At 46.3% G+C, this 14,685-nt stretch overlaps 2 protein-coding genes across 2 annotated transcripts; one reads left to right on the forward strand and one right to left on the reverse strand.

Moving 5' to 3' along the window:
* Positions 1-797: 797 nt before the first annotated feature.
* RPAIN (RPA interacting protein) lies at positions 798-3,921 on the reverse strand. The gene is made up of 7 exons (XM_059829371.1): positions 3,844-3,921; positions 3,361-3,543; positions 2,729-2,792; positions 2,088-2,202; positions 1,808-1,871; positions 1,569-1,703; positions 798-1,019 (listed from the first exon to the last, which is right to left on the reverse strand). Exons 1-7 carry the CDS (start codon positions 3,919-3,921, stop codon positions 990-992), a joined length of 669 nt encoding a protein of 222 aa, XP_059685354.1. The 3' UTR covers positions 798-989.
* A 118-nt stretch (positions 3,922-4,039) lies between these two features.
* On the forward strand, positions 4,040-14,685 carry NUP88 (nucleoporin 88). Its single transcript, XM_059829197.1, has 17 exons — positions 4,040-4,282; positions 4,592-4,761; positions 5,210-5,335; positions 5,553-5,639; positions 6,261-6,437; positions 7,545-7,728; positions 8,163-8,313; positions 9,022-9,120; positions 9,272-9,362; positions 10,353-10,454; positions 11,535-11,693; positions 12,136-12,261; positions 12,819-12,884; positions 13,131-13,211; positions 13,538-13,664; positions 13,987-14,105; positions 14,477-14,685. Exons 1-17 carry the CDS (start codon positions 4,040-4,042, stop codon positions 14,538-14,540), a joined length of 2,172 nt encoding a protein of 723 aa, XP_059685180.1. The 3' UTR covers positions 14,541-14,685.

The following is a 14,685-nucleotide window of genomic DNA, read 5'->3' on the forward strand; positions in this document are numbered from 1 at the left end:
CTGTTTTAGAAACTGCACTTCAGTTCCAGCGGAATGACTAAACAGCGGCTGATGCACAACAGCTGCAGCCTTCTACTCAACCCCCTGTCTCCAGTTAGAATCATAGAATTGTTCAGGTTGGAAAAGACCTTTAAGATCATCAGGTCCAACTGTTAACACTGCTAAGTAAGTCCACCACTAAATCAAAGCGCTTCATCCACACATCTTTTGAATACCCCCCTCCAGGGATGGTGACTTAGCCACCTCCCTGGGCAGCCTGCTCCAGCGTTTGACAACTCTTCCAGTCAAGAAGGCCGTTTCCTCTCGTCCTGTCACTTGGGAGAAGAGACCAGCACCCACCTCCCCACAACCCCCTTTCAGGTAGTTGTAGAGAGCGATGAGGTCTCCCCTCAGCCTCCTCTTCTCCAGACTGAACACCCCCAGCTCCCTCAGCCGCTCCTCATCAGACTTGTGCTCCGGACCCCTCACCAGCTTTGTCGCCCTTCTCTGGACACGCTCCAGCACCTCAATGTCCTTCTTGGAGTGAGGGGCCCAAAACTGAACACAGCATTCGAGGTGCGGCCTCACCAGCGCTGAGTACAGGGGCACGATCACCTCCCTGCTCCTGCTGCCCACACTATTTCTGATACAGGCCAGGATGGCGTTGGCCTTCTTGGCCACCTGGGCACACTGCCGGCTCATATTCAGCCAGCTGTCGACCAACTGATGGTCACATTAGGTTTAAACAGAAATGAAAGCTGAAGTCCAATGATGTGAGCTGAGATCACTGATGCCTTTGTTAAAGACAACACAGAAGCTGAAATAAACTAAGTGTATTTATTTCAAAACATACACTGTGCCATTAAAAGTGCAGGTCAAGGCAGTACTACTGCCTTTTCAAGTATCTTCTTGACACAGCAGTTACAAGTATATACATAAAAATACTAGCAGCTCTGGGTGGATTTTCAGTCTTGAAGTCCTTCCAGTAAAAAAGCAGCAGCCAAATCAACTTACAGGAGAATCGTCCAGGAGTCACAGACCTTTACAAAAGGTAAGTTGAACAGAGAAGCTATAGCAATGTATAAAATGAATTATTAATGTTCAAAACTATTTGAAATGCTTTGCTCCTAATGCAGTCCTCACAGTGATTCTACATAAGCAGCAAAGCTAAAAACTTGCTAGCTCTAGCTTGAGCCAAAGGGATGGTACGTGTTTTCTAAGAGGTGTGGGTGAGCCTTCTGAGGAGCTAGAACTGAAGTAATTTTTAAAACTTTTCTTCATGAACCACTTGTCTGAACAGCTGCTCCACACCAGACTCTGAAGTTGTTGGCTAAGGGGTGAGAAAGGTAAGGCACGAGGTTTGACGGGTCCTTGAAAGATTCCCTAACCCCAGCAGTTTAACTAAGTTGTGTAATTTGGCTGCTTTTTTTACAGTTACTGGTGGTCAAAAGTAAAACCATTTCCAAGGAAGCTTGTGGAAAAACAGCAACAGAAACCCCTGGGACCAACGGACTTGTGGTTTCCACCCATGTAATTGAGAAGTGGATCTAAGCAGAGATCCCTTCCAGGATCCTGACATTTAGACTCACCGGACAGCTCATGAGAAGACTGGCTTCCTCCTCCATTCCACTGGTCACTGTGAACTCTGGGTTGTGAAAGCATCTGTGACTGTGCTCTGTTACGGTGTTTTCTAGAAGTGACCGAAGCTTCCCTTCTGTCATACCCTGAGAAAAATTGGGTTAAAACAGATCTTGGCACTTAACTTGCTGTCGGTAGCTTAAAACTGCCTCTTTGCAGCAGCAGACGTAAGACTCACAGCACAGCTTACCTGCGTGCTGATGTATAGTCCACACTGGCAAAAAACCAAGTGATTCCTCACGGTCAGGTTATTCCTAGAAGGAGCATACAACGAGCATCATCACAACAACGAGAGCAAAGGTAGATTTTAGCAAAACCCCTCTTCGATTTAGGAGATCATTGCTCAGGGTTTTTTATTTTGTTGAAAGTAATGCTAACAGCAGCCTCTGCCCACTGCTTTTGCCTGTTTCTAAGCGCAAACTGCTGTAGGGGAGGGAAGAACCTCATTCCCGTGCTAAGGGCTTTCTTACTTTCTACACACTGGGCAGATGATCCTGTCGCTGGCATCCAAGCCATCAAGCATCGCGTTGAGACATTCTTCATCAAACTGCAGACTTCGCTCGTACTCTTCTATAACAGACTGTTCTGCAATAACACAATGAAATACCCTTGGACATCTGTTATGAACTGAAGACAAAGCAGCACACGTGAAGCTGCTGGGCAGCCGGAGCGTGGGGTAGCTGCTGGTTTCTGAACTTTTCTTTGGATCGGATTTCTACACTTGAGGAAAAATAATTCCTGTTCATCCAGTTTTTCCTACGGCTCAATCTTTAGCCGGTCTCAAGTGGGTGACTTTCCACTGTCCAACCAACAATTTAGAAATATTCTGAATTGATTTATACAGGTTCCTACAGTTCCCACACGCCTCAGCGCTGTTTCTCTGGTCTCCTCTCTTACTAGCTTCTCACAGACCTTAAAATGCCACTTGAACTCTTGAAACTGTCAGAAAGGGTCTCAAGGCATTAGAGAGGCTACAGAGATTTCTAAGGAGGCTCTTCTTTATCACATGGCATACAGGAACCGAGGAGTGCAGCCTCGGCTAGTTTGGATTACTAGAAAGTCAGGACTATTACAAATCAAAGAGGAGTCAGAAAGAGCGTAGAGAATTTACCTTGCAAGATCAATTCTCGTTGGATCTCTTCTAGTACCGCTAGCTCATCGGGGTCCTCTAGCATCTGAAAGGTGCATCAGTCAGTGAGTCTTGCATTTTGGCTACTTTCTTACTTAACTCCCAGCACCTGACTGAGCTGCCACTTTAAGGCAAATTCACCCTGTTTATTCTTCTGTCTGGTAAGTCTCTGTATTTGCAAAACCACACACGGTGTAAAGCAATCTATACTATAATCACCTCTGCAAAACCAGCCACGATGGATGGGAACACAGCCCGTCCAAGAACTTGCTTTTTGAAATACTGAAGTTCTATTCCCATTCTCAGGAGCAGTCAGTGACAGACCAGCTCTGAAAACCACAGATGAGGAACCCACCCTCTGCTGTGATTCACACGCAGTTTGTGAAGGGAATAAGGAAGTTCCCCGCTCGCGAGCCCGAAGGCGAGCACTCCCACAGCACAACACCCCGCACCAGCTGTGGGAGCAGGAAACCCAGACGCTCAGAGTCTTGCCAACTCCAACCAGCGAGAGACCGAAGTTACGGCTGCAGAGAGCTGTATTTGATACGCCTGCATGCATTAGAGAGGTAGCGTGTTGGTGCTGAGACTGCCTCAGCCCAAGAGCTTGTACTGACCTGCGCCAGGGCCTCCTTTCCCCTGAGGGAGGGCAGGCTCTCCTGCGCGGCCTGCAGCGTCTGCCACTCCTGCTCCATCACCTCCTGCACCAGCAGCGCGGCCGGGCCGCACGCTCTCTCCCCGGCCTGGCGGTACCGGTCCAGCAGCTTCGCCCGGCTGCTCCTCAGCCTCTCCATGCAGCGCTTGGAGGGAGCAGACCACACGGAGCCCGTCAGTGCCGCGCTGGGGGGGCAGGCGGGGCCCCAGGGCCAGCCGCCTCCCGGAGGGGCCGCACGGGAGCGGGGTGACAGCTCCCGCCGGGGGCTGGCCTCGACCCGGCCGCGAAGGCAGCGCCGGGCCCTCGCAGGGAGGGTTTGGGAAGGGGCCAGGCTCGGCCCGGCTCACCCGCCCCGGCGGGACCGAGCGCGGCCGGCCCAGCGGGTCGAACCAGGCCCAAGGAGCGGGCAGAGCCCCCCACCCCACCCCGGCCCGGCCCCACTCACGCGGCGGTAGGTCTCCTTCCAGGGCGGCGCGGCCGGGCCCTTGTAGCGAGCGCGGTGCCGCCGGACCGGCGCCTCCATCGCTCCCCCGCCGCGGGGCACGCCGGGAAATGTAGTCCCGGCGCGGAGGGGGCGCGGCCCGGCCGATTGGCGGCGCGGGCGGTTGACGCCGGGGTCGCGCGGAAGCTGCGCGGCGGCGATGGCGGCCGAGTGGGGCCCGGCGGAGCAGTGGCGCGCGGCCCTCCCGCAGCACGCGGTGCTGAGCCGCCTCCGCGAGCGCGCCCCCGCTCCCGCCCCCGCCGCGCGGCCGCCGCTCATCCGCAACCTCCTCTTCGGCCTCGACGGCGACCTCTTCCTCTGGGACGGCGAGCGCAGCGCCCTCCACACCATCGGCCTCCGCCGCCTCGGCGGGCCCGACTCCGCCGGGCTCGGCCGCTACCAGGTGGGGCCCGGCGCTGAGGGGGCTCCGTGAGGGGCCGGCGGGCGGTTACGAGGGGACCGTTACCGGAGGGGGGGTCGTGACGGGGAGGGGGGCCGGTCCCTGAGGGCCCCCGGCGGGGCAGTCGCCCTCCAGCCCGCTGTCGGTGGGTCTTTCCTCAGGGAAACCCGTCGGCTTTGTGCTCGGCCGTGGCTGGAGGCACGATTTTCCCTCGTTCTGCCGTTGTACAAATCGCCGGCCGAAGTAAAGACGCGCCGTACTTCGTGAGTGCTTTTGATGGCTTGTGCTTAACCGTAATATTTGTGTTTTCAGACCCTTATCTGCATAAACCCACCCCTTTTTGAGGTTTATCAGACGCTGTTAAGCCCCACGCAGCATCATGTGGCGCTCATCGGTACGAAGGGGCTCATGGTGCTGGAGCTGCCCAAGCGCTGGGGGAAGAATTCGGAGTTTGAAGGTGGGAAATCCACGGTGAACTGTAGGTGGGTGAGACCTCAGGCGGTTAACGACATCCTTCTCCTGCCCTCGTTCCTCGACAGCCTCTCCTCTCTCGGGGCCACACAGATGTAGAGGACATTGGTTGTATTGACAATCTCAAATTAAGTTATTTTGGCTCAGGGACTTGCTGATCGTCAGGTTCCCCAAATAAATGACCTTCTAAACTTGTTGCACGTGCTGAGGAGCAAGGTGCTTCCCTGTAGTATGCTGTAGCCTTCCTGGGGGTCTTTTAGCTGTGGTAGCTAAAAGCACATGTCCGTATGGAAATAACAAAGGGCTTCGAGTTAAAGCTGTCCCTCCAACTTCAAGAATAGTACAGCTAATGGCTTTGAAACTTTTTAATTGTGTTTCTAGCTCCTCTTGCCCCCGCTTCCCTTTAGAAGTAAGTTCTGTGTTTCTTGTAACAGTGCGTATTTCTGCTCTGTATTTCAGCACTATTCCTATTGCGGAAAGGTTCTTCACAAGCTCAACATCTCTGACTTTAAAGCATGCTGCCTGGTATCCCTGTGAGACATTAGAGCCCCATATTGTGCTCTTGACTTCAGACAACACTATAAGGTAAAACCTGTTTGTAGTTAATTATCTAAGTATTTTTTTTGTCATAGCCAGTCTGATTTTCCGCTAGATATTTGTGTGCTGCCATTCTTACCAGGATTATCAATAAAAAATAGGATGGGAGAAACTTTAGACTGATACCAGCTGATGTTCCTGCATCAGCAGGGATTTGTGCAACGCTGCCAGCTGAATGAACACTGCTGCTGTTTCTTCCCTCTAGGTTTTACAGTCTGAAGGTACCTCAGACACCCGTCAAAGTGATTGCTCTTTCAGACACTGAGGAGGAGACTCTTACAATCAAAAAAGGGTTTGTGTGGCTTCTTGAATTTTGAAATGCTTTCGACAGAATAAGCTCTGTATTCTCAGTTGTGTTTTTAATGAAAAGGTGATAAATGTACCTGAAAATCTGATGTGATCTTTTTTCATGGACTTCTTCAGTGCTAGGACTTCTTCCTAGCACAGTAACTGCACTTTTTTTTTCCTTCTAAAAGAAAGTGGTAACAAACTGTACAGTCAAGTGTTTGTCAGAACAGTCATTTGAAAAATACACATTGTCTTTAAGATGGGGTTAAGAAGGGCTTTTTGAGTGGGGAATGCAGAAAACAGATGATCTTTTTATTTCCCTTTTGGCCTAGTTGGTAAGGAAAAACTTGAGGGTCTCTACTCAAGTCACAGACTGATGCCCTGCAGAGGAAATACCAGTACGCCCTCCTCTTTTGTCCTGTGAAACTGGGCTGGTTGGTGGGTGATTGCAGAAATGAGGTACCATAAGAAGGATGTTATTTGCAGGCTTTTGCTGCTGAAAATAGCCTGTGTCAAAGGACTGATGGACAGGTGGTTTGCAGTAATTTGTCAGCACGTACCTAGTTAAACACTTGTGTTCTCACAGTCACTGCTGACTTCAGGTCTTGTTCTGATTTGTCCCTAGGAGAGCCTATACGGCATCGCTGGGAGAGACCGCGGTGGCGTTTGACTTTGGCCCGCTAGTGCCAGTCCCAACGAACATTCTTGGACAGCGAGGGAGTGAAGAAGTGTTGGCCTACCCACTTTACATTTTATATGAAAATGGAGAGACATTCCTCACATATATCAGCCTGCTACAGAGGTAGAATCGCATTCATCCTCGGGTTTCATGGGGCGCTTCTGTGTTTGTACAATGTTATTAGGGTTGGAGAGCCATCTTTCAGTTTGGCTGGGACTCTGTAACGGAGGCTGGGCTGAGTTTTATTGTATTGCAGCTGGTTTTATCTCTTTGTGGCAGTGCTAATAGACTGAAATCCAAGAATAGTGTGTCATCCTTTTTCATCCAGATGTTAAGAGTGCGGTTTGCACTGCTGAGAATCCACTGTCTACTGTTTACAATCAGAAATTTGAAATGAAGACACTGGACTGTTAAAAGATCAGTAGGCCTAAGGCTGTTTGTTAGGTGTGTTTTGTGGCCTTCAGTTCACAGTGCAGACATTCTTAGCTTTGGATGAGGCTGAAGGAGCCAGTGGCATCTTAGGACAAGAAATATTTTAAGGTCTTAGAGGGTTTGCAGGCATGTTCCATAATGAAAGGTCAAGAATATGAATCAAGAATAAAAACACGATAAAAGAAAAAATCGCTTCAGAAAACTGAGAAGATGGTGGAAAACTTACAAGTTAGGTCTAGTGTAACTCAGTATTAAAATGCATAGTATTGAGGTTAGAAACAGTACTGTTTGCCCCTGCATGAGAAATGATGCAGCTTTGAGCAGATTCTGTCTGTAGGCAATGAAATAGGCTTAGTCCTTCAAAAGTTCTACCTAGAGAAATGCCAGGCCACAAAATGCTGCTTCTAAAGTGCTTTATTAAGCAAGAAAACCATTAAATGATAAAGATAATTAACTTGAGCTTTCCGTGGGTACTTTGTGTTCTTGTACGAAAATGTTTCCTCTTGGATTTGTTGAAATGTGGCTTGGTTGCTTTCAAAGCACTAGAAGTTATTATTGGGCTCCAGTTTCTTTTGTGAGCTCTCCACCAAGCAGGTGTAGTGCAGACTCTTAATCTGCAGAAATCTGGGTTGCTTCTGTCTAATGGAAATTAACCAGAACTCCAAACCATTGGGTTTTGGGTGGTTTTTTTTTTTAGTCATCTTTATTTTGTCGTTATTGTCCAGCAAGCTCCAGCAGGCAGCTATGGGGAACTCCCCCTCCACGCCTTGTGTTGTGAACACATCTTCTTTATTCCAGCACTGGAAATCTTGGCAAGCTGCTCGGCCCTCTGCCCATGCACCCTGCTGCAGAAGATAACTATGGCTATGATGCCTGTGCTGTCCTTTGCCTGCCTTGTGTTCCAAACATCCTGGTGATTGCCACTGAGTCGGGAATGCTTTATCACTGCGTGGTACTGGATGGAGAGGAGTATGATGAGCAGGTACTTTGTCTTGGGTTTTTCTGTATGTGTTTTTGTTTCTTTAGTCAAAGTTCCTGGCTGCAAGGTGGCAGGATGCCTGGAAGTGAATGCCAAGTGCCAAAGCTGTGTTCTTGTATAATGAGGTAGTGAGTCTTCCTCCGACTCCAGCCAGTCCTGTGATTCTCTGGTGATTTTATTTTACATGTCAGTTCTGTGTATCCTGTAGGTATATCAGGTTTTGATCAAACTTACTATGAACTATTTTAAAGAGGATCTTCCAAAAAGAAACCATGTTTCTGAGACACTTATTTTTGAGTAAAAAAAAAAAAAGACTTGAACTACTTTCCCTAACAATTAATACTCTTGCCTATGTTATGTAACTCTTCCTTGATGTTGTTTGTGTTGGCATTTCTATTTAAATGATGTCTGACAGAAGAATTCAATGCTCTTTACAGTCAGAAAAGTCATGGGACCCAAGATCTGATCTTATTCCTTCCCTGTACGTGTTTGAATGTGTTGAGCTGGAACTTGCACTGAAACTGGCATCAGGAGATGAAGAAGAGCCACTGGAGTCTGATTTCTCTTGCCCAATCAAACTGCATCGAGGTAGGGCTGTCATTCAGGTTGTTGGCTTTTACTTGCTTTATTTCTTGAATTTAGGATTCAGCTATTTACAAATTATCATTGGTGTCAAAGAGTGGTATTCGAATAAGGGTTTGCCTGATGTCTTCAATAAAGCTGTGAAAAGAGCAAGCCTGGGAGGTGCTTTAGTGTTTACTCAAGGGCAGGTGACATATGGTCGCATAATAGTAAATTCTTTCAGCTGTGGGTTATAAAGTAGAAGTCGTTGCATCAGTGATGACCAACATATGTAAGCAAGTGCTGTGGGGACGGTGATCCTGAAGGAAGAATGGGTATCTGCTTATTAGACTATCTGATGTAGCTGCGGGGCAAGAGGTTGGGTAGGACAAAGCGTTTGGGTCTTTCTGAACAAGCAGCTTGTCAGAATGTTGGTCTGCTGGCTTTAACCAATCTTCCCTTTAAAATCTAGTGGATTGATATGGATGTGGTGCGATAGGAATAGTTCAAAACAATTCAGCAGGTATTTTAAGCGTAATTTAATTTTATGCAGAACTCTAATAACATGGCTAACGCATCTAGCTCAATCTTTGGATGGGGACGAGTTAGTACTTGCAACAAGATGTTAATGCTGACCGGACAGTAAGTTGATACACATGTTCAACAATGCAGGTTTGAAGGATGAGTTTTTTCTCAGTTCGGTGCCTTCTCCTACATTTGCTGTTTAAATTTCAGATCCGAAATGTCCCTCTCGATACCACTGCACACATGAAGCTGGTGTCCACAGTGTGGGGTTGACGTGGATCAATAAACTGCACAAATTCCTTGGTTCAGGTGAGTGGCGAGACGCTGCTGCATGTAGAGGGAAGAGATTACTATCCGATCACCTACGTTTTGCTAGTAACAAGTTGGTGGAAGTGGGTAATAGTGAGAATCCCTTACCCTGCAAAGTGGATCTCGTACATTGTGACAAATCTCTTCGCAGATGAAGAAGACAAAGACAGTTTACAAGAGCTGGGAGCGGAACAGAAGTGCTTTGTTGAGCATATTCTTTGTACAAAACCATTGCCATGCAGGTAAAAACCAAACCCTTTTTGTTGCTTCCAAATAAGTGCATTGCTATGGAAAATATTTATAATTTGCCCTCTTTTGCTGCATTCTTGCCATTAAAAATAATGAATTCAGCTCAACGGAATTCATGTAACACAAGTAATAAGCAATTTGTGCGTCAGGGTTCTTAATGCACAGTTAGGGGAAGTAAGCTAAATTCCTGTGTTACTGTCTGAAAATCATCCATCAAACCAGCAGAAATTTTCACTTCCATTTACCTGACCCAGGACAGCTCTGAGGCTTGATTTGGCTCAGTCTTGAATGCTGACATGTTCCTCCTACCCACTTCTTAGAGATCAAACAATGCCTTGAAAGAACATCTGCTTTTATTTTTTTGGGGCTCCTGAGGTACCCTAGGCAGGCTTAAGAGGCATCGTTTTCTGGGCTCTGTAATGTTTATCTGTCTGCTTTATTTTCTCACATTTATAAGGCCTAATTATTTCTATAGAATGCGACGTATTAAACATAAAGAAAATTAAAAAAAACCACAAACCCCAACATTTACTAATAGGTGTTAGTCATCTAAGCTAGCACAGACGGTGACTCGACAGTGGTGTTAGTAGATACGTGGGGAGGGGGTGTTTGGGGCAGAAAGGTGGTACGCAGAGCACCTGCGGTCTCTCCTGAGGAAGTCTGTGCCTTGCATGAGAAGTGGGTAACATTTCCTGGGTCGCAGCAGACTTTTGCTTCTGTTTCACAGTGAAGTTGTGCAAGTGCTCCCTCTCCCAGGATGGACGAGTTTGTCCTGGTATATCCAACTGCCAGTCAGATTGTGTGGTATGAGAACAATTATTTTGCAGGGCTCATTCTAGGGAGTGGTTCTTAGCTTAGTGGAAGGTGGCTGGCTGAGGCTGATTGCTGTAGCGAGAGCTTTTCCAAGAGCGTGAACTTGCACAACAGCTTCAGGAGCAAAGAATTTTTCTGACCTGGTAATTCTTGTGTTTTCTTCCCTTCAGGCAACCTGCTCCGATTAGAGGATTTTGGATCGTTTCTGACATCCTGGGGCCCACAATGATCTGCATCACAAACACCTATGAGTGTATTACAAGGCCTCTCTTGTACGTGGCTCTTAATTGGTTTGAAATCCGTGATTGGTGCATGAAAAGGATCTTGGGATATTATTTTTTTTATTATTCTTTTGATCCTCTCACCCCAGACTTCTGCACCTCTTATGACACACAATGAAGTTTGCCTTCTGAACACTCCCTGCTTGAGCCCTTAAGCGTTATTGTAGTAGTTATTTACTACTGATAAGGTGTTTGTAAGGGATATAATTAATCTGGATCACTTTTTTAATAAGTATTAGGACGAGTTTGCATCAAAAGGTTCTTGACAGTATTGTTAGGGTTTTTTTCTTCATTTTTATAATGAGGGAAGCTGCAAATCAGAAGTTCATTTACAGACAGTAGTATAGAGATTCTTATGGGGCACCAAGGGTTTATTTGCAAGAAAGGGGAAAAAAAAAAGTGGGTTCTTAAATTGCTTTAGAGAAGTGGGATTTTAATATGCATTTCCAAAGCAACTTTACTTTGTTTGGGGTGGTGGGAAAGATACAGCCTAGTGTGGTAGATCTGCACTTGCACAATTCAGTGAACACACTGAGGGGAGGGCACTATTTCCAGTTTAGTTGTTGCTGTTTAATGTATGACAGGTACCTTCAGCGAGCTAGTATTAATGTCAGGTTCTCTTACAGACCTTTTTATTAATTTTTTTAACTATTTTTGCAGTGTTCTTAAATAGGTTTTTCTTACAGCTCTTTTAAACGCCATTATCTGAAATTATATAGGTGGCCAGTGACCTAGCAGGCTGCTTTGAAAAGCCGGTCATTCTGCTCTTGAAGTGCTTGCTTGCCTTGTTAGGGAACTTTCTTCTCCTTAAGTAAAAGGATATTTATCATTCTTGCTAGCTTCAGCTGTGGCCAGACAGAAAGATGTGGGAATGCGAGCTCTACCAGCCTTGTCTAGAACTGGGTTTACCGCATAATGGAAGTATTTACTCTTGGAACACTTCTGACTTACTGCTGTAATACATTAATCCCACAGTGGATGAGTTCCTCACTTTAACTACCATTTAAACTCTGACGTAGTTTGAACTTTTCTGGTGTAAACCGTGTTCTCCAATTTAATGTTCTTTGGTAGAAGTACAGTCCATCCTGCATCCCCTCCCCTGCTGTGCACCAGAGAAGACAAAGATGTTGCTGTTTCCCCTCTCCGTATCCTGGCTGAGTCGCAGCATTCATTTGAGAAGCATATCCGAAGCATCCTGCAGCGCAGTTCTGCCAACCCCTTATTTCTGAAGTAAGTAAATAGACCTGAAGAGGGCCGACTCTCAGGAACACCCTCTGTTCATCAGCTCCTGATTGAACAGCACATTAGCTTGGACATAGCAATCATAGGGGCATGGCTCCTGCAGCTGACTTGTGCCTCTCTCTCTGTACAGGGATGGCATCAAATCAAGTAATGGTGCAGGTTGGGAGGGAGATCATCTTGCTCCAGACCCCTGCTCAAGGCAGGGCTGACCTCAGCTGCTTAGGTTGCTCTTTGCCTGTCCCATGGGCTTTTGAGTCTTGAGCTATCTTGGGATTTCCTCATAGAAGAAAAATGATTTATAGCAAAGGGATTTATTACAGTCCCTCACTTCCATAACAGAGCCCCTACCATAAATACTGTGAGCTGTTTAGCCTTTCAAAGGAACATGTTAGAGTAGGATTGCAAAAAACCTGTCTCTCATCTTCTTAAGATCTGCTGATAAAGATGCTGCTCCGCCCCCTGAAGAATGCCTTCAGCTTCTTAGCAGAGCCACACAAGTGTTCCGAGAGGAATATATACTGAAACAAGATCTGGCAAAAGAGGAAATTCAGCAAAGGTAAGACAAACCCCTCAGTAAATACGTGCTGTACGTCTCTGTGAAACAACATCAGTAAGGAGCACTAAACCTCCTCTGCTGGACTAATCCTTTTAAATGAGTAAAATGTAGTCATGTAAGACTAATGGAATACCAGAAGGGAAGATTGAGTTACCAGGGAAGGCAGGAGTGAGTGTAATACTTGATCTCTGTAGTGGCTCACAGGGGAAAGGGAAAAAAGTAAACACACATACAGAGAATACTTCTCTCTTGCTGTTGTCAGTCTGTGCGTGCGGGTGGCAGGAAAGCCTTTGACCTCAGCAATAATCCTGACAAAGCTGCTGAAAGGAAAATTGCATTAAATAAGTGTCTGCTTCTTCAAATTAGAGTTCTTAATAACATAAAGTTAGGACAAAGTGGAAGAGTTTGTTCTCACCACTGCCCATTTTTCAGTGTCTTTAGTTCTTCATACTCCGAGGAGCATTAATCATGTCTGTCATTTTCTGTGTGGCCTAAATCTTGATTCAACTGGATTGCTGTTGTGGGCAGTTTGATTTTATATATGTATTTATTTTAAGAGTGAAGCTGCTGTGGGGACAGAAAAAGAAACAATTGGAAGATCTTAATTACTGTCGAGAGGAAAGGTGAGTATGATCTGTCTGCTTTTAATCAAGTTAGACCTCGGGAATGATGGACCTTTGTGCAAAAGGTACTTTATGCAGGGTCCTGTGTGAAACAAATGAGAAGCGAATGCATTTCCATCTGTAATTAAGCATGTAGGTTCGCTCCCTGCTCCAGCTCGCTTTTGCAGGCTCCTTGTCCTCGCTCCCCATACAGACTTGCCTTGCGTGAAAATTTAAAGTAAATAAACATTTCTCACTTGCATAAAGGAAAAGTTTGCGGGAAATGGCTGAGCGCTTGGCTGACAAGTATGAGGAAGCCAAAGAGAAGCAAGAAGATATTATGAACAGGTGAGTGCAAATGACACTGTTTCATCCCAGATCACTTGCTGTTACATAGAAGTTTGCAAGTGTGGTAGCACAGAGTGGGCAGAAAGCGCCACCCTGGTTTTTTAGAAGACTGGGCTTCTGAAATTCTCTTCGTTGGAGCTCCGTGGTGAGTTTTCAGTACGACTTCAGGTCCAGACTGAGTCAGCTTGCCGTTTAGAAATGCCACGTGAGACTAACTGAACGAGGAAAGTCCTGAGCCCTGGAGGCTTAGGAGGAGTGAAGGAAATGCAAGACTGCTGCTGTCTTGGTAAATTAATTCAGCAACATTTCTTGCTTTGTACACAAAGGATGAAGAAAGTGCTTCGGAGTTTCCACTCTCAGCTTCCTGTTCTGTCAGACAGTGAAAAAGATATGAAGAAAGAACTGCAGACAGTACATGACCAGCTGCAGCACCTGAGCAATGCTATCAGACAGGTGAGATAACGATTGTCCAACACCTCCCTCGCACCTAATGACAGTGCTGATAGAGTACAGTCCCTCCACTAGAGCAACTTTGTACTTCTGATAAACACACTAAAATATAGACAGTGTAAACCCTAAGAAAGTCTACACACCTTCCTCCGTCTTAGCGCTAGCTTTCTTGTCTCTTTGTGGGAAGAAGTGTCCAAAAGGAAGCAGATTTTAACCCAAAAAGAATTGGAAAGTATGACACACCAGTTTGTAACTCTAAGAAGCTTTCACTTTGGCAGGCAGTACCAATGCTGACTGGGGTCTTCTTTTTGTACGTGGCTTCCAGGTTAAAATGAAAAAGGAATACCAGCAGAAGAAGATGGAAAAGGGTACCAGCCCCCGAAAACCCAGCATCACCCTCAGTGCCTACCAGAGCAAGTGCATCCAAACCGTCCTGAAAGAAGAGTAAGTTAAAGCTGTAGAATTCAAGCCCTGGCACTAACATAAGCCATTCTATCCCTGTTTCTAGGGTTTAATTTAACTGCTGTGCTGCATGTGGGGGCTGACTGATGCACCAGCTGGAGCTGGTTTAAGCATAAAGCGTGCCAGCTCATCACAGCAGCACTGTCCATCTTATGCTACTATTAAAGTAGATTTAGTCCGAGCCTGCCTTTTGCCCAAGAACCTTTTGGCAGTCTGTATCCAGCCTGTGATTAACAAAATGACTTGCAACAGCACTCCCATTCTCTGTTCTACCCTATGAAGTATTTCCTTCCTGATTAGTCTCGAGCAAAAATGACTTGCAGCCTTTTGACTTGGGTTTCTTTTTCTTGAAGGGGAGAACACATACGGGAAATGGTAAAACAGATCAATGACATCAGAAGCCATGTGAACTTCTAACATGTCCATGATGAGGAACCTACACCATGAGGGTGGACGAGCTTTAAATTTTCCCTGGTATTTCCCCTTGTATATTTAACATTTGTATGTTGAACAATATGCCTTTTACTTATTATTTTGTAAAGAGGGACTGTGAAATAAAATA

This window comes from Gavia stellata, chromosome 25, assembly GCF_030936135.1.
Source record: "Gavia stellata isolate bGavSte3 chromosome 25, bGavSte3.hap2, whole genome shotgun sequence".
NCBI lineage: Eukaryota > Metazoa > Chordata > Aves > Gaviiformes > Gaviidae > Gavia > Gavia stellata.